The sequence below is a fragment of the Nematolebias whitei genome, chromosome 4, assembly GCF_014905685.2.
Source record: "Nematolebias whitei isolate Nwh7 chromosome 4, NemWhi1, whole genome shotgun sequence".
Lineage (NCBI taxonomy): Eukaryota > Metazoa > Chordata > Actinopteri > Cyprinodontiformes > Rivulidae > Nematolebias > Nematolebias whitei.
In genome coordinates, this window is record NC_056501.1 from 16,563,913 (window position 1) to 16,584,717 (window position 20,805).

General features: G+C 39.3%; 3 protein-coding genes across 3 annotated transcripts; 2 read left to right on the forward strand and 1 right to left on the reverse strand.

Moving 5' to 3' along the window:
* The first annotated feature begins 2,340 nt into the window (after positions 1–2,340).
* On the forward strand, positions 2,341–9,963 carry si:ch211-107m4.1 (heterogeneous nuclear ribonucleoprotein U-like protein 2). The gene is made up of 11 exons (XM_037675784.1): positions 2,341–2,898; positions 3,974–4,050; positions 4,153–4,395; positions 4,477–4,589; positions 4,686–4,952; positions 5,857–5,979; positions 6,074–6,175; positions 6,314–6,482; positions 6,864–7,082; positions 7,158–7,210; positions 9,634–9,963. The coding sequence occupies exons 1-11, from the start codon at positions 2,438–2,440 to the stop codon at positions 9,673–9,675; spliced, it is 1,869 nt and encodes a 622-aa protein (XP_037531712.1). The 5' UTR covers positions 2,341–2,437; the 3' UTR covers positions 9,676–9,963.
* nudt22 (nudix (nucleoside diphosphate linked moiety X)-type motif 22) lies at positions 9,878–13,571 on the reverse strand. Its single transcript, XM_037675783.1, has 6 exons — positions 13,468–13,571; positions 12,764–13,334; positions 12,563–12,688; positions 10,808–10,905; positions 10,269–10,362; positions 9,878–10,119 (listed from the first exon to the last, which is right to left on the reverse strand). The coding sequence occupies exons 1-6, from the start codon at positions 13,554–13,556 to the stop codon at positions 9,949–9,951; spliced, it is 1,149 nt and encodes a 382-aa protein (XP_037531711.1). The 5' UTR covers positions 13,557–13,571; the 3' UTR covers positions 9,878–9,948.
* Positions 13,572–16,235: 2,664 nt separating this feature from the next.
* dnajc4 (DnaJ (Hsp40) homolog, subfamily C, member 4) lies at positions 16,236–20,509 on the forward strand. The gene is made up of 7 exons (XM_037675785.1): positions 16,236–16,372; positions 17,551–17,673; positions 17,802–17,892; positions 18,231–18,409; positions 18,506–18,673; positions 19,634–19,720; positions 19,825–20,509. Exons 2-7 carry the CDS (start codon positions 17,582–17,584, stop codon positions 19,916–19,918), a joined length of 711 nt encoding a protein of 236 aa, XP_037531713.1. The 5' UTR covers positions 16,236–16,372; positions 17,551–17,581; the 3' UTR covers positions 19,919–20,509.
* The last annotated feature ends 296 nt before the right edge of the window (positions 20,510–20,805 follow it).

The following is a 20,805-nucleotide window of genomic DNA, read 5'->3' on the forward strand; positions in this document are numbered from 1 at the left end:
TAACTGTTGATGTTGACCAGAGCAGCTGAAATGAAACTCAAACAGCAGAGCTAGAAATCTGAAATACAGGGAGAACATGTGTTTGTTATTACTTGAATTATACGAAGTGTTTTTCTACTTTTCACTGTCTGTGGTCCTGCTTTTTACCGCATTTGTTTGGGCTGAACCGCTATCGTGCATTTTCCATTTGCCTTGAATTGTTTTTAAATAAATCACTTCCGGTATGAATAAAGTTTGTTTGAACTGATTTAATGGTGTTCTTATTCAAACTAATTATCATCTCATTGAAAAAATGATTTTGTAAAACTTTCCTTTTATTTATACAGGTAGTCTCATTGAGTCAGGAGAACTTATTTTCAAGAGAGAGCTGTTTTAGGGAGCAGATGGTGGGGGTTAAGGGCCTTGCTCAAGGGCCCAGAGTGGGGCAAATGAGGGTGGAGGCAGGTGTGGGTGTTTCACCTTTTCCACCCACATTTTGATGTCAGTCCAGGGAGTTGAACCTGCGACTTTCCGATCACAGGCCCGTCTTTTCTAACCTCTGCGCCACCACTCCCCTTATATCTGGGGAGTATTATATCTTATTAATCTATTATTATGTAGTAAATATCTGAATTAACAAGATAAACTGTTTACAGTCTGATTAATGAATTTGATCGATGTAACTGATCATTTTACCTGTAAAAAAAAAACAACTAACTTTTTATTTTTATGCAAATAAATTGGTTGTAGGCAAATTTTCTTTACAGCATTTGTAAAACTGTAGCTTAGTAGATTCTTATCCATCCGTGCATAAGATGTTACTGCGTGAGTGATGGGGTCCTGGTGAAGGTGTGCACTCTGAGTGCTATGTTTTTGCTTCTATTGACATTAATTTAAAAAAAAAAAGAAAAGGTTGACAAACCATGAAAATAAGCAGATAAAAGTACATGTTTGTGCATTTTTTTTAATGCAATTTTGATCAAACGTATGCATTGTATTATTGAGACAAATGAAAAAAAGAAAACTAATATATATCTAACCTGAGTAGTGATTTTAGTGTAAGACAATATGCAGAACTTATAAAACACTCCCAATGTTTTATTTTTTAATTGTTTAATTATTTTACCTTAATCAATTCTTATTTAAAAAATTTAAGTATTTAAACTGAACCTGGATTATAAAATATGATTTTTTTTATTATTACAAATCAACTTATCCTGTTTTTACTCAGAGTTTATAATGGGGCTATGCATTTTCTTTAAAAAAGAATTATTTTGTAGTTAAAACTTTATTTTAAAAAAATCAGCAGGAGACTACAGAAGCTGGTCATGGCATGTCTGAACTTACCAGGGAGTTATTAAAAAAGTGGTTTCTTCATTAAAGTGATTAGTAAAATAATGGTCAGGATAAAATAATCCATGTGCTTCATGACTGGTCTTACAATTTTTGGATTCATTCAACCTTTATTTATACTGGTTAATCCCATTGAGCCTCAGGGACTCATTTACAAGAGAGATGTAATCACAGCATATTACAAATTTAACTTAACAGAGCTTTTCCACCTGCTTTCCTCTTATTCACATGCACATGTACTCTGTCTTACTATCACTGACTTTCATTCCTCTGCTTTTAGGTCCATACCTTCACCTCTCCAAGTTCTCTTCCACCTGTTCCCTGTTCTCACCACAGATCACAATGTCATCTGCAAACATCATCCGCAGGGATGCCTGCCTGACCTCATCTGTTAGTCGGTCCATCACTAGAACAAACAAGAAGGGGCTCAGAGCCGATCATCAATGCAATCCCACCTCCACCTTGAAGCTATCCGTTACTCCTGCTGTAGCACATCTCACCACTGTCCTGTTGTCCTCATATGTCTGGTACCAGTCTTACATACCTCTCTGCCAGTCCAGATTTCCTCATGCAATACCACACCTCCTCTCTTGGCACCCTGTCATGCTTTTTCTAAAGACACAATGAAGTTCTTTCTGACCCTCTCTGTACTTCTCCATCAGCATCCTCAAAGCAAAGATGTACAGTACATACTAATAATTTTAAAAAGCCTACAGCAATATTATTCGTGTTTCCATGATGGCGTGTCACTCTCCGTTTAAAAGTAGATTTCACTTTGTTTTATACGTTTGTTATGTCTTTCTGCAATTTCTGAGTCATTTCTGTGTCTTTTTGATTCGGCCAGTTTTAAAAATCAAGTACAGTACAGTAATAGACTTGAACAGCTGGGTGTAGTACCGTCTCTTGCCGTTAGGTGTCAGTAAAGGTCGGTGTAAAGGTCTAATCCGCCTCGAAGAAGAACTAAAGAGCCAATCAGAGTGCAGGGCTTCGTGTTGAACTGATGTTTTGAGTTAATCACGGATTTCGCATACACTTTTAGCACTTTGTACTTTTTTTTTAGGCGAAGACGTTGCATGTTTATTATAGTTTATGCCCGCGCGATAAAATGAAGCTTCCAGATATTAAAAAGTTAAAAGTGGCTGAGCTGCGGTCCAGACTTACTGAACTCGGTTTGGACCCCAGAGGGCTGAAGGCTGAGCTGGTGGACAGACTGTGGTCTGCATCACAGGCAGGACGGGACTCGGACAACGCGGAAGAAAAGACGAAACACCTGAACGAGAGCCCGCTGGTACCGGAGCAGACCGTGGAGCCTCCGTCAGAGGGCCGTGTTACTGCGCGCTGTGAAGTAGACCCTGTCAGACAGTACACAAACACCTCCACCCAGACTGAACCAGAACTAGAACCTGGTCCGTCAACAGTACAGGAGGGTTCTGGGTGTGTTTTAGAGTCTGAGCCCCTCTGCCTGGCAGGGGAAGCTGTGCTGGGACACACAGAAAGCCTTGCGTTAGAGAATATTAGCAGAGGAAGAGCTTTCTACGAGTTTAAAGAGGAGATAAGATACAAAAGGTAGGTAGTAATGTTGTGACAAAACAAAACACAGATGAGTTTGTGTTTGTTAAAAGGTTACAAGTCACAAAACGGGAAATGTATGAATGTGCCTGAAGCTCAGGTGCACAGTTTAGTGCCTAAACTATATTATTGATGTGAAGATTATTCTAAAAGCCCACTTCACATCTTGTGCCTATCACATGGTAAAAATCACAGTTTGTGTCTTTTATTTTAAGATTTGTCAACATCATATTCTTTGTTTTAAAGTGTAAAACAAGGTAAAAGTCACTTATGACTCCTTTACTGATAGAGATTTATTGTGTGATTTATTGTTTTTGTTTTTTTAATCTGATATAAAATGAAGAAGTAATATTTGGAAACAGATGCTATTACTACTATTTAAGTATTGGTTAGAGTTGTTTTTTCTGTTAATATTCTATATTAAGTTAAAATTTGAGTAATCATTTGTAATTAACTTTAAGGCAAGATGAGATTTATGGATATGAATGATGTTTTTCTGTTTGTGCACATGTTGACAAACCTGCTACTTGCAAAACTTAAATCCCCAAATGTGGACATGTTCCATCCATCCATCCATTATCTTTTACCTGCTTCTTCCTTTTCGGGTCACTGGTGCCACTGGTGCCCATATCCTCAGTCACTGTGTGAGAGGCGAGGGACACCCTGGACAGGTCCAAGTCCATCACAGGGACACATCGAGACAAACAGCCATTCACGCTCTCACTCACACCTAGGGACAATTTAGAGTTACCAATCAGCCTAACATGCATGTTTTTGGTCTGTGGGAGGAAACCTGAGCACCCGGAGAAAACCCACGCATGCACGGAGAGAACATGCAAACTCCACCCAGAAAGGCCCCCGGCCAGAATTTGATCCGGTGACCTTCTCGCCGAGAGGCAGCTGCTCTACCAACTGTGGACGTGTTGAATCCCCCAAAAAAACTTAACTTTTGTCACTCAGCTGGAATATTTCTTGTTTTTTTTATTTATTATTAATTTTCAAGCAGTAACTGTTCTTAAGAGGATCTTTGATTAGAACAGAGTTCTGAAAGAGTCTCTTTTTCTTAAACCAGAGCCAGATCACCTCAGGGCCCCCTGGAGAAGGAAGCTGCAGAGGAGCGTGACGAAGATAAAGTCACGTTTGCCACATGTGAGATTTAAGTATTTTTTAAGTTGCTTTTTTCTGTAATATATTTTATTCTCTGACATTTTCATGAAAAGAGTCCAGAGACTGTACTTGTTGTGTCCTCAGATGATTGTCACCTCCACTTTGAAGTGGGTCCGGATGGATCTTGTGGGCAGCCACGATTCTGGGATCGGTTCCCTCTGCTGTGGTCCGGCTGCAGGCTCAGCCATGGTGTGCAGGAGGGCAGGGTGGGCTTTGAGGTCAGGCTGGAGAGGAAGCTGTTGGCTGGAGAGGCAGAAGACCAAGAGGTCAGAGAGCCGTACGGACTGAGAGTGGGCTGGTCAACAGCTGACACCTCTCTGCTGCTGGGTAAGGATTAGATTGGCTGAAAATGTTTTCATATTTGTTGAACGGCCTTTAGTTGATTAATAACGGGTTTCATATTATCAGGCGAAGATGAACGCTCTTTTGCGTACGATGGGCGCAGTAAAAAAGTTTCTGGTGGAAAAGAAGAGGAGTATGGTGAACCTTTCTCCGAAGGAGACATCATTGGCTGTTATGCTGTGAGTTATTATCTTTCTATATATTCTTGTTTCTAGTACTGAAGTATTTTTTCTAATTTCTATCCTGCATCCATGTTTGTACCGTCACACCTCCAGTCTTTTTCGACAGATGGCGCTGTTGAGCTCTTTTTCCATAAGAACAGCTGTTTCATGGGAATTGCCTTTTCCCTTGATGCCTCTGTGCTGCGTGGTCGTCCCGTGTTCCCTCATGTACTATGCAAGAGCCTCTCGGTCCGATTGCTGTTGGACCCTGCGACCCCTCAATGGCACCCGGGCCCACCAGGGTTTACTCCGCTGGCAGCTCTCCCTGTTGGGCAAAGAGTGCGCTCCACATCAGCTCCTACCTCCAGAGCGCAGAGGGAGGTGAGAGACAGTCTGGTAAACTAGTTTGTAGGTTTTTACCGTAGTTCATTCAGATTTATAAAAGTCAAATTCAGTTTGGTGTTACACCCAAATAAAGAGAATTATCAGAGGTTTAACTGTTTTTTTTCCCATTTACTTAGAACTACTTGTTTTTCTTTGTTTTAATTTTCATTACAGACAACATGCTCTTGATTAGGGCAAGGCCAGTTATTTGTCATCACTACATGTGAGGAGCCAGTGTTTAATAAAAAAAAAACCTGATTAAAAAATTAAAATTTAAATTTAAAACTTAAAATTAAAATGTGTAAAAGCGTATAAAGTGGTTATTGCCCTGAAGGAGGTTGCAGTAGACTTTTTGAAGGGCTTGTGATCTTTAAAGAAAAGTTTAAAAAACTGAACAATGCAGAGCTCAACTCCAGTCAGAGAAAGATTACTCAGTAAACATTCTGTTTTTTTTTTTTAGTCGTGCACACAACTTTCTGGAATCTAAAAGGAGAGATCCAAATAATGTTTGAGTTGGACTTTTTAATTTATAAAAGGCATGTGCTGTGTATCCTGCTGCAGAGATGTTTCTTTACGTTCACTTGTCTGCAGCGTTTTTGAACCGTAACACCAGCTTGGCTCATTTAGAACTCCAGTTTATGTAGTACCACATCGATGGTCGTATCCGTTTCCTAGTACTAGTTAAAGTGGAAAACCAAATAAAAATGGAGCCATGGGAGCAATGGAGCAAGTCAGATGCATCCATGTTGTAGAAGCCAACAATTGTCTATAAAAAATATTTTTAGTTTGTCTAAACGGTTAATTTAGTCCAGATTCAGGTTGTGAGAGCGTGTTTAACACTCTAGGAACCCAGCTGCACAATGAGAATTTATTGTAACATTTGATCCGTCTGTTGCTGCAGGTGGTGATGATGGTGGGACTTCCTGGCTCTGGGAAAAGCCTCTGGGTCCAAACTCACATGAAGAAACATCCAGAGAGGAAGTACAGACTGCTGGGAACAGAGGAGCTGCTCGCATGCATCATGGTCAGTCAAAACTTCAGGTTTTCTTTTGATTCATGTTTAGAACTGAAAACGATTAGCTGAGCTGAAGTGTGTGTGTGTGTGTGTGTTTATATAGAGTGGGGGTCACAGAGACAACAGGCTGCAGCAGGCCTCTCAGTGTCTGACCGAATTGATCAAGTTGGCAGCAGAAACCCCTGGAAACTACATCCTTGATCAGGTAACTCCACTAAATTTAAAATAGATTTAACCTTGGAGTGACATGAGCTCTGAACTCACCTGCAAGGTTCAGTTTGACAGTTTCAAGGTTGTCGTTTGCACAGAAAGATGTTTTCACCCTAATCCTCTCCGTTCCCAGTGCAACGTCCTCGTCTCTGCACGTCGCTACAAGCTGCAGCTGTTTGCGGGCTTCATGCGCCAAGTGGTGGTGGTCTTCCCTTCAGCACACGAGTGGAGAAGACGACTGTCCCAGCATCGGATGAATAACGGAGAGCACATCCCTGAGACGGCACTGCTCAAACTCCAAGGTGATACTTATTTTATAAGAAAAGTCAAGTGAACTGAATGTTAGGATGGTACAAAATGCCCATTTTGATATATTGATATATTAAACCTCATTCAGCAACTTCCTACGGAGAAAAATAACTTTAAGGAAAACAAGAAGTACTTATGTTCTGTTAGTCAATGTGTTAGGCATGTATTAGTGTGATACTCCAAAGAATAAGTTTGTATGCCAGTTAGAATTTCTTGAAGTAGATTCAGCTCAATGAAAAAATCTTTAATGTGTTAATAAAGCCCTCCTACAAAATAAAACGGTGCAATCCATAGATGCGGTTTAGATTGCGTAAAACGCTTTTCACCTAAGAGCCTAAAAACAGTTACAGTAAAAATATTTTCTCTTTCCTCAGTTAGCTGCAGCCTTCCAGAGCCACAAGCTGACCTGCTGGAGGAGTTGCAGTATGTCGAACTGTCACAGGAACAAGCACAAGCACTCCTGAAGGAGTACAAGGACGAAGCTCGCAGACTGCTGCCCCCTGTGCCCCAACAAGAGAAAAAGAAACCACGATTTAACAAGAGGAGACGCCACCTTCAACTCCCACCACCCTCACAGAGGACCGGGCTTTATGGTTGGCATGAGAAATGATAGATCATATTTTAGAAGATGCTACATTCAGAGGTAATGGCTGATGTTTTGTCTGCAGGTTGGAATGATGGAAGAACCTACACGCAAACTTGGAGCCAGCAGCCAAGATATGTGAGTATCATCATGCAAAGCGAAAACCAGCCGGCAACACATTTTTTGTTTGAGGACCGTTCTCAGAAGGGATGTCTTTTTACATTTTTTAATTAAATGCTTTGTAACTTTATTTAAAAAAAAATGTACAGATTTATTCTCTGTGACTCAAAACTGAATCAAGCTAGATGCATTGCATTTCCTGTGAAAGTGCAGTGTGAATGCTGCCTTACTGCAGAGCAACTTGCTGAAAAATACCAATAAAGTTCATGCTCAATAATCCAGGTATACAATCCAACAATTTTCAGTCAGGTCATCTGGACAGTTTCTTTTTTTGTGTGCTGAAACGTTTCACCGTCCATCCAGAAGGCTTCATCAGTCAAGGAAACACAACACAAAACTGATTCTTCCCCCAACAGCTTACTCCAAAGTGGAACAAACCAGTTATGTTGGTGCTAAGATGGTCTCTTTGGCATGCCCCCTCCTCTGGTGCCGACCCTCTCCCTCGTCGGCAGTCATGTCAAACTGGTTCAAAATCAAAAAAAGTCCATCTTAGCACCAACATAACTGGTTTGTTCCACTTTGGAGTAAGCTGTTGGGGGAAGAATCAGTTTTGTGTTGTGCATTTCCTTGACTAATGAAGCCTTCTGGATGGAAGGTGAAATGTTTCAGCCCCCAAAAAAATGTCCAGAGGACCTGACTGAAAATTGTTGGATTGCTGAAAATTAGCTGAAACTAGCTTAAAAAAAAACCATTCTGAAATGTAGCTGGAATGGAAGAACGAGCCTAAATTAACAGATGCAGAAAGAACGCATATTTGCTGAATTAGGTCAAAATAAGCAGAAATGAGCACAAAAATTAGGAAATTAGCTAAAAAAAAAAAAAAAAAAGCTGAAATTAGCTAAAAGTAGCTGAAAAGGCAGAAAGAAGCTTAAATTATCAGAAGGAAGTGGAGCGAGCACATTTTTGCTGGATTAGGCTGAAAAAAGTTGAAATTATGGAAAAAAAATGTGGAATTATCTGAAAAAGCTAAAATTTTCATAAAACAGCTAGTTTCAGTTATTTCAGCTACTATAGCTGAAATAACTGAAACTAGCTGAAATAAGATGAAAGGAGCATAACAAGCTGAAATTTGCAGAAATAATTTATTTGTCTAAAAGTAGCAGAAATTAGCACAAAAAAATTGAATTTATCTGAAAACAGATGAAAATAGCTAATATATGCTAAAAAGGTAGCTGAAAAGGCAGAACAAGTTTAAATTAGCAGAAGAAATAAAACATGTTTGTCCAATTAGGCTGAAAGAAGCTGAAATGAGCACAAAGAAGTTGAACTTATCTGAAAAAAGCTCAAATTTGAAAGAAAAGTGCTGAAAAGTAGCTAAAAAGGCAGAAAAAAGCTTCAATTACCAGAAGGAAGTGGAGAGAGCACAATTTTGCTGAATTAGGCTGAAAAAAGTTTAAATGAGTTCAAAAAATGTGGAATTAGCTGAAAAAGTTAAAATTAACATGAAAACAGCTAAAAAAGTAGCTTAAAAAGCTGAAACTTGCACAAATACGGTAAACTTAAAGGAGTATAAGCTGAAATTAGCAGAAAGAATTTAGCACAAAAATGTAAACATGTGGAAGAAAAATGGATCACAATAGGGTGAATGCTTCATAAACATTCACACTATTATTAACAGGGGAAATTAAAATATTGGTGATGAATATAACTAGTTGCTATTTTATTTTTACACATTTCAGCCTTAATATAATTAAAAATTGTCATTCATTCAACCTTTATTTAGACAGGTTAATCCCATTGAGCCTCGAGGACTCATTTACATGAGACCTGATTTCAACAAAGAATGATGACAACAATAGACAGTAATAAAAAGGCATACAGGTTTATTTATTTATTCTTTTACGAATAAGATGGCAAAAAAGTAGCAAAAACATCTAGATCACAAGGCAAATGTAGAGACTAAAAACAGGAACATGTCTGCGTTGGTTTTTGCCAGGAGTCTAACAGATTCTTAAAGCCACGGTCAAGGTCAAGAGCTTCAGATCTTTTTGCATGATATTCAAATAATTTATCTATTTACAATTTATTTATTTAATAATTTATAATAATTTATTTAATTAAAAAATTATCATAATAATTTAAAACTGAATTGAAATGAATAATTATCCTTTGATTGCATAGAAAAATGATAAAGACTGTATTAAAACATTTATTTCTGATTAGATACAACTAAATGCTTAATTTGTGTCACTCTAGGTTATTTTAGCTTGAACTAACCAGTTAATCAGATCATTTTAAATAAAACTTGTGTTTGGCTTTTGAGTTCCTTTTTGCACAGAGCTGCTTTTGTTTGTTTTTACACCTCAGCTGCATTTTTCAGTCAGAGTCAAACCCCTTCCATGTTGACTTCTCACATCACTGTTCTGTTTGTGTTCTTTCAGTGCAGCGTACCTTACCAGGATCAGAGTTACAGCTACTGGTAAAGAAATCTGGGGGGGGGAGTGGCTGCTGCTGCGGATGATAACACCACTGATGTCAAATATCAGCACCGTTTTAATGTCCGGAGATAAATATTGAACTTTCTGCGTCGACATTCAAAGATTTTTGTTATTTCAGTGACAAAAAAAAACTTTAAAGGATTTTTTTAAAATTCAAAGTATTTTGATAAATTTAAACTCGTGTTTGTATACAGTACAAAAATGGATAAATTTACAGTATTTTGCAGAGTTTTAACACCAGTGTTGAAGTGAATAAATCTAACTTGAACACTTGGAGCTGGTCTGGTCTTTTGTATCCACGTTGCGATGCGGTTTTCTGGCCGCCCGCTCCTCATCGGGTTTCACCGTCTGATAAAGAAGCACGGCTCCTTTTGCTGAGGGACACATCTCTGACCAAAGAGGGCTGCTTCGGTTCAGCTGCAAAACCTCCTGCAACAACCAGAATTGACTTCACAATATGTCAATAACTTGTGCAGTTTACTTCCTGTTGTACTCTACTGTGGACTTCAAGCTGAAACAGGACAGCTTCTTGTGGAGATGAGCCACAGGAAGTAACTCATCAATCAGTAGCTACCGACCGTTCTGCTGAGGAAGACGACGTCCGTGGACTCGTTGGCCTCGGCTCCTCCTTTCCAGTATAACTTTCTCACTTCATCAGAACGCAATGAGCAACTGAGGATGCACAGATAAGTGGCTTAGTGTTATTTATAAAGTTCTTTATAATAATGCAAGTTCACAGAAACACATCTGGAGATTGATCTAATTTGAATTTATTAGATCTTTATCAGTTGTGGCGACTTAAACCAGGTGGTCATGCCAGTTTCTATAAACCACCAAGATCTTTAAAAAGCTTTTACCTCCCAACAGCTGACTTTCAGGGGATTAGGATGTTAATATTAGTTTGCCATTTAATTAAAAAGAAGCTCTTCTTCAAAGTGTTGGCTACTATTTTTCTCCAGTTGAGTTCCTGTTTTTGCGAAACCATTCGTCAGTCTATATTTTTAGATCAGTAAACTGACTAATATATTTTCGTTGTGTAATTAAACAGACTTCCTCCCAGAAGCTATACAGAGGAGCTCAGCTTTAGAAGAAAACAGACGTTTGTTTCTGAACAAACCTAACGTAGAACTCGGCGCTCGGCCTTCCAGCACTGGTGTGATTCAGAGCGACGCCCATCAGGACGGGCACGCCGAGCGAGCTCACGGGAATATTCACCTGGAAACAGAGCGGGTTTACAGTTATTCACGTGTTGGCTTCTGCAGGGGTCGCCACTTTGAGCAAACTCGCATGAAAGGTTTGCCAATTGTTTTACGCCAGATGCACTCTCTGACGCAACCTGAGCTCAAACCTGCAGCCTCGGAATTACGAGACTGCGGCATTGACCACTGAGCTACCACAGCCCCTGAATGTTCAAAGTTATTAATGTCCTTAAAAAAAGATAATTTGACAGAACCATCTTTATCAAGAAAGCTACTACGCTGAGTTTCACTAAATTTGGCATTTCGGTAAAGAATTAACACAAAGTGTAGAGGCCAAGCCAATGCTTTAAGCCACTGAGGTGATACACCGGGGTATTGTCGACGCGCTGATTGTTACCTTGTCAGATGAATTAAAAGTCAGAGCCGTCCTTGCTCGTTTGCAGGTAATCCATTTATTCTTTACGTTTCATCCGTGTCCATTTAAAGGCAATACATATTTCCACAACGTTTCCATCCGTTTACAACACAGGTTCATATTCAGCGGTCAAAAAACTGTTTCCCCCTTTCGGGTGGAACACCTGACTCACAAAGAAAAAGGTTCCTACTATATAGACAGCTGATTACCCACGTGACCTAATACCCATTCACAAATATATTTATTTATCACCTGCACATACACAAAGCATTTAAATTTGTTGGCTCAGCGTCAAAATCTGCAACATGGAGTAATTAATTTCTTTTTTCAGATGACTGGATTTTTGTTTTATGAAGCGAGTTCAAAGCTCATTATAATTTAGATACATTTAATGTAACCAAACCATCATCTTTGTAATTCAAATTCAATTAAATTTAAAATACATTATTAATCCCAAAGGGAAATTAAATGTTGTAGCTCATCATCCTGGTTTCATTAAGAGTTGCTGATGGTTGTGGGCAGGAAGGATCTGCAGCAGTCCGTACCACAGTGGATCTGAAGAAACTGGCTGCAGATGCCGATCGGTCCATCTGGACCCAGCAGGCCTCTCGGTCCTCCTGGGCAGCAGGACCACCTGCGATGGCCACTCCTCTCAGCAGCTTGTTGAGCTCCTCATCGTCGCAGCCAGCCAACTGCAGGTGTCACGGGATGATCCTGGTCTTCTTCTTGTCATGAGCCACGTTTCCTGCCAGCTCCAAGGATCTCAGCATTCTGTCACTTGATCAACTCCGCCAGGTAGACGGCGATGCATCCACGGCACCTCCTTTACAACTCATTTGGGATTTGGGGCTGCATTTGAGGTACTATTTGAGCTTTGAGATATTAATCAGCTGCTCCTGGTTGTAACAACAACCTTGTCGTGGTTACGCTTCATAACAAATGTCCATAAGTAAAAAGGTTTTCAGTGAAAATCCTTCCAGCTGCACAGCATCTGATACCAGAGAAGTAATCACCCCCCCCCCCCCCCCCCAAAAAAAAAGCCATTCAGACAAAAAAAGAGGAAATAAAGTTTTCAAAAGCAATAACCCCAGAATGAATGTAACAGCTACTCCCATGCAGCCACCTTGAGCAGCGCAATTCTAGAACAATTCTTGACCTGAATGAGTAACTTCAATCATATTTTTAGGTCCTTGAGAGATTTCAATTAGGTTGGAGCCACATGAAGCAACAACGACTTAAAATTTGTTGACAAACCCACCTCATCTCTGATCTCTGCACACACCGAGGAGAACAGCTCTGAGACGATGGCTTCCGGTCTCTGCTGCATCTTAACCACACTGATCTGCTCCTCACACACCTCCTGACCCAAACGCTCACACACCACCTGTGGAGAGCAGAGAAAACATAAATAAGAAACACACACAGTCTTTTCATGAAGTGAAACTTTAATTCCCTTTACCTTGGGCTCTGGGTGACCTCCAGGAATGTCCAGGAGCCCACCGGCCTCAGCCACTTTCTGGCTCCTCCTGATCAGCACCACCTGACCGTCATCAGTGCACATCACTGCGCCCACACCGAGAGGCTGGGCCAGCAGGGCCAGAGGATCACCGAACTCCTCCTCTCCATGCCGACGGAGCTCTGCCACTTGACATGACCAGTTTGTTCCAAGGTAGTCCTTGTAGCAGGTGAGGCCCAGTCTCAGAATGAGGAGCGGCCCGGTGTGTGAGTGACAATCGGCTGCAGAGCCCGTTGATCCTCCAAAACTTTCTGTCTGATTTATACAACCGTTCTTCACGTCCACACCATGCCGAGCTGCATCACCATCCCCTCTTTGCTTTTCCTGCTCCTCTGCACAGTGCAGGAGGGGGACACAGGAGGCCTGAGTGTAATGTGGATGTTTTGGGGAGGCCAAGCAGAATGAATGCAGTCTGAATTTGGCGCCGTTAAAAAGCCACGGCTCCTTGGATAGCCGCTCAGCCCAAACCTCTTTTATGTGATGCTCTAGATGCAGATCTGTCTGCCTGTTAAATCTAAGATAAAAAGAAAACACTTCTGAAATGATAACAATTACATTTTTGTTTGTATAATTTTACTCAATGTTAAGTATACAGCAACATAACCACATGCACGTTTGTTTAAATGAACAGGATGAAACACAAATACCTTTCAGAAAGCTCCACTTGTACTTGAGTCTCTAGCAGCCCCCTCCAGTGTGCACAGTGCAGCAGCACAGACACCTCAGGGTCCATCATGTTTCTCTGTGGATGCGAGTCTCAATCATCTGATGTTGATGCAGATCTGTAAGAGGTGATCATGCATTTAAATAATACAATGTGGTAGCCAGGTAATAAAGTGAAAAATACAATTGAGGGTTAAAATAAAAAAAAATAAATTCAGATGTAAATCATTTTGTCAGTAGTGAGATTTTTTTTTCTCTCATGTCTCAACCTGCTCCATCCAAAACAATCACAAACTGTATCATGAAATAATAATAAAATAAAGTGCTATGGGTTGTCATCATTGTATGTTCCCATACAATGGCAAAACTGGTTCTATGCATTTAACCCATCACACCTGGAATAAACCCAGGTGGAGCAGTGGGCAGCTAAAGCAGCTGAAGTGTCTGAAAATAGCTCAAATGTAAAATGTTACACTTACCAGACCAATGTTAATTTTCTTATCTAATAATTTTCTTCTGTTCAGGAGTCTGCAGTCAACATGTGAGTGATTCACCATGAGTTGTTGCTGGCTCCCACCCAGAAAAAGATGACAAACTCATCATTTACACAGAGTTATATTGAGAATGTGCAACTATTTGATTGGTCTAAACATCTGGGGAGGTCCTTTAGGCCTCATTTAATGGCTTTTCAGGTTGGACACTCCTGGGGACACCATCCAATAAAACACGGCTGTGACAACATCCTGTTGAAGGAAGACACCCACACGACCCCATATTTCTGACGAATGATTCCCTTATATGGTAAGAGGAAGCATTTGTACAGTTTGTACTTGTGAGTTTCTCTGTTTATCAACTTATCTTGTGACTACCTCCTTGAATCAGCTGTGTTTATCACTAGGTCAAATGAGAGCTTCAGTGTATCTATCAGCAAAAAACAATCACCCTCTGTCTGACACATCTAGAATGGGATGTTCAAAGAAATTAAGACTTTATTGTTACTGTTAACATAATATGATGTCATCAAATAATTTTAATAACCTAACACCAGACAGAAGCCTAATGTAGGTCATGTGACTCATAAGGTTTTTTTTAAGCGCTTTGTTTACACTGAGTGTGGACCCACACTTCAGAATTACGTTTAATACTACTGGATTAAACTACCGGGATCAGGCGTTTTTGTGTTTGATTTCGTACTTCGTAATGCTTACCTTTAAAATTATTCAAAATAACTTCCACTAAGGTTTACAAATCATCAACATTTCAGTCAAAACCAAAGTCATATGCAGCTGTCCTGCAGAAGTAAAAAAAATTGTTTCAAAAGGGAACTTATTTCAATCAAGATCGAAGAGTTTTAACCGTGTAAATTAGATTATTACACCTGCAAATGCAGCAGGCAGAAATTACGCAAAGTCCTAAAACAACACTGTATTGTTTTTAACTTATATAGCCAGAACAAAAGTGTTTAAAACCTAAAACTTGTAATCAATTGTCTTACCTTTTATTCGATGTGTGTGATAAGAGAGTGAAAGATAACCGGTTTGCTTCTTCCTCTTTCTTTTTTAGTCATTTCTGGTGTCAAACTGTGCTCATTATCGCCACCAAGTGGTCAAAGATGAGAACTACTTTACGGTGACGTCTCACTTCGGTCCATTTTCTTGACGTTTGTCAAAAAAATATTAAGATGCATATAAATGCAGACGATTTTAAAAATCGATTACGTAAGTAAATAAATACTGATCATGCGTCTTTCTTTACGAAAACTCGGCAGACAGATCTCACTGGTAATCACAGGGTTAACAACAAGGGGCGTGTTTTTAAACTGTGACGTCAGCAAGCGCAGCAGCAAAATCATCAACTTCCGGTTATATTCAAAATAAAGTACCCGCAATGAGCCGAAGGTAGTTCGAAAACATCAATTCAACCTTTATTTAGACAGGTTAATCCCATTGAGCCTCGGGGACTCATTTACAAGTGAGACCTGATTTCTTAACAAAGAGTGATGACAACAATGGCTAACAATGACAACAATAGACAGTCATAAAATAGGCATACGCATTTGAGTATCTTTTTTTCCTTTTTTTAATCTCTAAAAATCTAGAACATGCTGTTTTATTATATCCAGTGATATTTTTGCTGTCTAAGATAATTTTGCACTGCTTTGTTTCTATAAGTATAGAACATTATTGGTTTGGTTTGCCCTTGTGACAAATTTGCCCTTTATTTCGAAAAGTAAAGTTTGTTGTTTTTTTTAGCCTATGCTAACTAGCTATGCTAACCTGACTGTTCTGTTAGTGTTCTGTTACAAAACTGAGTTGGTCCGGTATGTCACCTTTTCTACCACAATTTTTGTTATATTTCTAATTTCATTATGACATTGGGCTCAGTTTTTCTCTGTACTTCAGTAATTTAAGCTACATTAGACCGTTTTTACAAAGCTAAGACTTTCACAAATTGTTGTTGGGACTCCTCAAGTGTTAGCATTAGCAGATAACAAACCCTCTTCCCGGTTGTCTTGTTTGATTTTTTTTCTTCATGACAGATGTGTTTATTTAATGTAATAACTGGTGATACGTATTGTAGTATTGTTGGTACGACACTTGAAAATAATATATTTTTAAGTAAGTCAAAGTATAATGAATTTGTCCCTCAAAAAACATGATACGTTGATTTACAGGTTATGTGTTGTGTTGTGTTTCAGTGACTGTTTTGGTTGATTTGTTATTGTATTCACCTCATTTTGTGTTGAGGTTTTCAGTCATGCGCTGACAGATGTGGAGACAGCTGCTGACGTGAACATTTTCAATGGAAACACAGTGACGGGTAAAACAAACAGCTGGCTCTCTGGCATGGGCCCCTTACTGAATTACTTGGGCTGGAATTTTTCATTTTGTAAGTATAACTTTGTGGTAAAAAATTGAGTTGACAAAGGCAACGTCATTAAATAAAATCTAAAACTTTCAGTGATATAAACAAAAAGTTTTAATATTTACTTTTTGGATACAGACAAAGAAATAAACATATTCACATTTAGTAAATGAAAATCAAAACTGTCCATACAGTTTATCTTATGGATTTGTTATCGAGTCAGTCACAATCTGAAGATCTGCAGTTTTTTTTCATGTCTTAGGTTTGAGGTTTACTTTTTTGTTTGTTTTTGTATTTTAAAAGCCCCGATCCTTAATCCTAGACAGCGCTAAAGTTGAGTTAATTCTTAACTTAAATGCAATTTGTACACAATGTGATAGTTTTGCAAACCCAGTCTCATCATTTAAAGCTTCTCTGAACAGATGTTTAATTGAAAGCCTAGTATTCCTTAAGGATTGCATATTACTCATTGCTGTCTTGCATGGTAGAATTTTAAATTAAAATACTATTTTTTTAAGAAATGTCAAGATTTAAAGCCATTTTACTAAAATAAAATAAAAATGTGCATGATGTCAAATGATATTGTGAGATCTTATGTGAAATCTGTTAGTGCTCAGAGTGTGTTGAAAATGACAACCATGTACTGCCACATACAAGTTGAGGTCAACATCAGTAAAATGGACAGATTTATAGTCACTGTGGCAGCCATCTTGAATTGGGTTAATTCCAAAATGTAATCAGTTTCAGACGTACATTCAATATGCATTTCTAAGAGTTTCATTAAAATCCACTCAGTAGTTAATTTTCATTCAACCTTTATTTAGATAGGTAAGTCCCATTGAGCCTCGAGGACTCATTTACAAGAGAGACCTGATTTCAACAAAGAAAGATGACAACAATGGACAACGATGAGATACGATGATGTTAATGATATTTTGCTAACATGACAGACAGACAAACCTTGCCTTTCACCTTTTGGTGGCAGGTGATATTTTGAAACACTCGAACAAAAAGTCCTGCTATGCTCTTTCACTAAAAGCAAATTTAGAATAATTGTTCCTAAATTATACAGCAAGATTTTGTTTTGCTCCCTTAGCGCTTATCTTTCAAATTGTAATTATCTTTGCTCCATTTGTTCTAATTTGCTTTTGTATTTCAACTACCAGTAATTCTTAATTATCTCCGACTCCCTTGTTGTGCAGGACAATTTTATAAAAAAAAAAAATTGTCATCATGCAGTTGAAGGTACAGCTGCGAATATGCCAGAGCTGTATTTTATACCGCAAGATTGGACTACAAAAGTTGTACCGCAGCTACACACAAAGGTGGGTATTTTATACGCTTCTATTTGTGTGTGGAGTTTAGGTCTAACCACTTAAAGCTGATAAGTGTTTGTGCACGCCGCAGGTTTTAACACCTGCTTAGTTTTGAATTATTTGTTTTATCACCGCAGAAAAGCTGTGAACTACTATGACATGCTGGGAGTCAAAACAGACGCCACCTCGGATGAAATAAAGAATGCATTTTTTAACAAGTCTAAGAAGGTAGCGCCTGCAGTTTTTACAAATTTAAACCACAAGAGGGCAGCCTTTAAGCATGTGGATTGCTCACGGTTCCCACAGTTTGCTTTCTGACTAGGGCTTCCAGTGTAAATAAGGATAAAGATGTGTATTTATGTTGTGGTTCTGGTAGAATTAATGGGAAAAACAGCTCATTCTTTATAAGGGGAAAAAAAGAAGCTTGGTTGGGAATTCAAATTGTGCATGCATATTTATGTGTACCAGTGGAGGCAGCATGCCCAGATAACCAACCGCATGCCTCCACCAGAATATCTTTTTAGTCAACGATGCTCATCACTGACTCTGGCCTGTTTGTCTTGCAGCTGCACCCAGACAGTGATCCATCAAACCCGGCGCTGCACAGCCAGTTTGTGGAGCTGAATGAAGCCTACAGAATACTGAGCAAAGAGCTGAGCAGGAAGGAGTACGACTTGAAACTCCACCGTCCGTACAGTGGAGGCCAGGCCTTCACATCTACTTCAGGTCGCAGCACCTACGGAAGGTGAGGACTCAAAAACACATCATTTGTAGGATCTTTTTTCCACCACCACTCTTATATGTCACTAATTGTCATAATTATTTGCTACTTCTCTATCAGTCCTCATGCTCAGGAGAACATTCATTACTGGGAGCAGTTTCGTCACGCTCAGAATCCAAAGAAGACAGAGGAGGAGGTGCAGTATCAGAAGAGGAGGAACTTGCGCCTGATGGCCTACTGCGTTGTTGCTATGATGCTCAGCCTCGGAGTCCACATGGTCCTCTACAAGTAAATATTTGTATGATACTTTGTTTCAGGAAAGACACATTTATTAAGAAGTCGTTGTGCATGCAAAATTCCTCACAAAAGAGTTTTACTCAATAATTATTGGTTGTTAATGAAAGGAAAAAGAAGATGAATGTATTCTTGTCCGCGTCTGTTTGTTACCAAAACATTTCATGAATCAATGAACACATCCTAAAAGGAACTTGCACAAAGTAATCATTTAATGTACATCTACAACTGATGAGCCTTTGAAGTCAACCCTGTCCAAGATGGCTGTCAACACAGTAGAATTTTAACTGTGCAAGCAGGATGAATTTGTATGAATAAGTATTTCAAGGTAGTAATAGAATCTAAAACGCGCGTGATATATATTGCACACAACTAACAAATGCTGAACAGGTTGTGTGACAGGTGAAATAGTGACCTAAAATTCATTGTGGTAGTAGCTGAGAGTCATTCACGACATACAGTGCTGTGAGTGTTACATTCTGCGTGACACTTTGCATAAATTTTCTTTTACAGTTTTACTAAAATGGCTACAACTCTGTCATTTCTCGACATTAATCATCTTCATCTAAAACTTTGTTCTGAAAAACGGCAGACAATATATTCTATTAAAGAATGGCAGGCCTTTAGTTTTAGTCTGCTATCATCACCCTTTTGGCGTTACTTTAATCTCCTTATTGCACTCGTGAGTTTTCTTTTCTGCTCCAGCTGAATGAGGTATTTTGGAGACGTGACTCTGTGCCATGTGTTCGGGCCCAAACTCACGACTCATTTCCTCGTATTTGTTTCCACACAATGACTCGGTGCCACTTGTGTTTGTTGAGATTCGCCTCTTTGTGATCTGAGCAGCTGCTACAACAGCTGAACAAACTCATAAACGCAGAGTGCCTGCTGACCACTGAGGCTCTTAGGTCAAGCAAACATGTATCCTGAATGGCGTTTCTCCGACTCTTTCAGGATACTGAAAAAGGTTCACACTAACTTCATGGATGAGAAAGATAGAGCCATCACAAAAATGTACAACGAGGCCAAGGAGAGAGCTCGGTGAGTTTCTTTTATTGCCTTTGATGCTGAATTCGGCTTGGAGTGGGGAATCTGTTTGAGTTTTCTAATGCTCGAAGCTGAATCTGTCATGTGTTGCTTTCTAGGATCAACGGGTTAAAGAAACAGAACGAAATCTTGCTGCAGAAACACGCTGAATTTCACAAGTACAAAATGCACAACGGTGGACACGACAAGTAGGAGATTCTTCGGCTGTGATGGTGGAGCTGCCAGCAGGTGAAAGACGTGGAGTACGTGGGACTAGGTTTAGGACTATTGTTTGTTTTTCAGACTTTCTGTGCCTGTTTTGTCCTCAGGTGTCATCCTGACACACAGATTGTGGTTGGAATGTGTGAGAGGTCTAATCTGCTCACACAGGTGTTGCTGTCTGAATGCACAGAGCTGTACATCACCGGGCCGCTCTGTTTAGATAATAGTTGATGTATTGATTGAGGCGATGTGAGCGTAAAGGGTTCCAGCTTCAGCTGCGTTGCATACAAAGCTAACATTAGCACTACGCTGAAGTTTGACACAAAGGTGGAGTTTTATGAGCACCATCATGTTCCTGAAAGGAACTGATTGAAGTCAAGCGTCCTAAAGGATGCTTCATCTTGTTTCCCAGGTTTTATGAGCCTCAGGCTGTTCTGGAGGTGCGCTCTTTAAATAAAGAGTCTGCAGAGTTAACGTGTTCCAAATAAAATAGTTTATTTAATTTTGTTTTGGGCCTTCTGACACAATTTTCTTTTTGTTTTAAACAGAAATAATGAATGACCAATAACGGTATGATTTTGTAAAAAGAGACGCATTAGAATTTATTTATTGTCAATTCAATGTAAAAAAAATAAATGGATTATACAAATGTATACTTTTAGGAGATAAAAGTGGATTCTTTATAGTTCATTTGGATGTTAAGAGCCAACATTTACCTTTTTGGTTCTCTGTTTTTAGGCTTGTTGGGGTTTATTATTTGACTTTGAATGACTTATATTCTCTGGAAGCGCATCAGAAGAAAAAAGATTAAAAGTTTAACATTTTCTCAATAATCGTTACTTCCTGTTTGTTTCTTTTGACCTAATTCTGTCTACAAA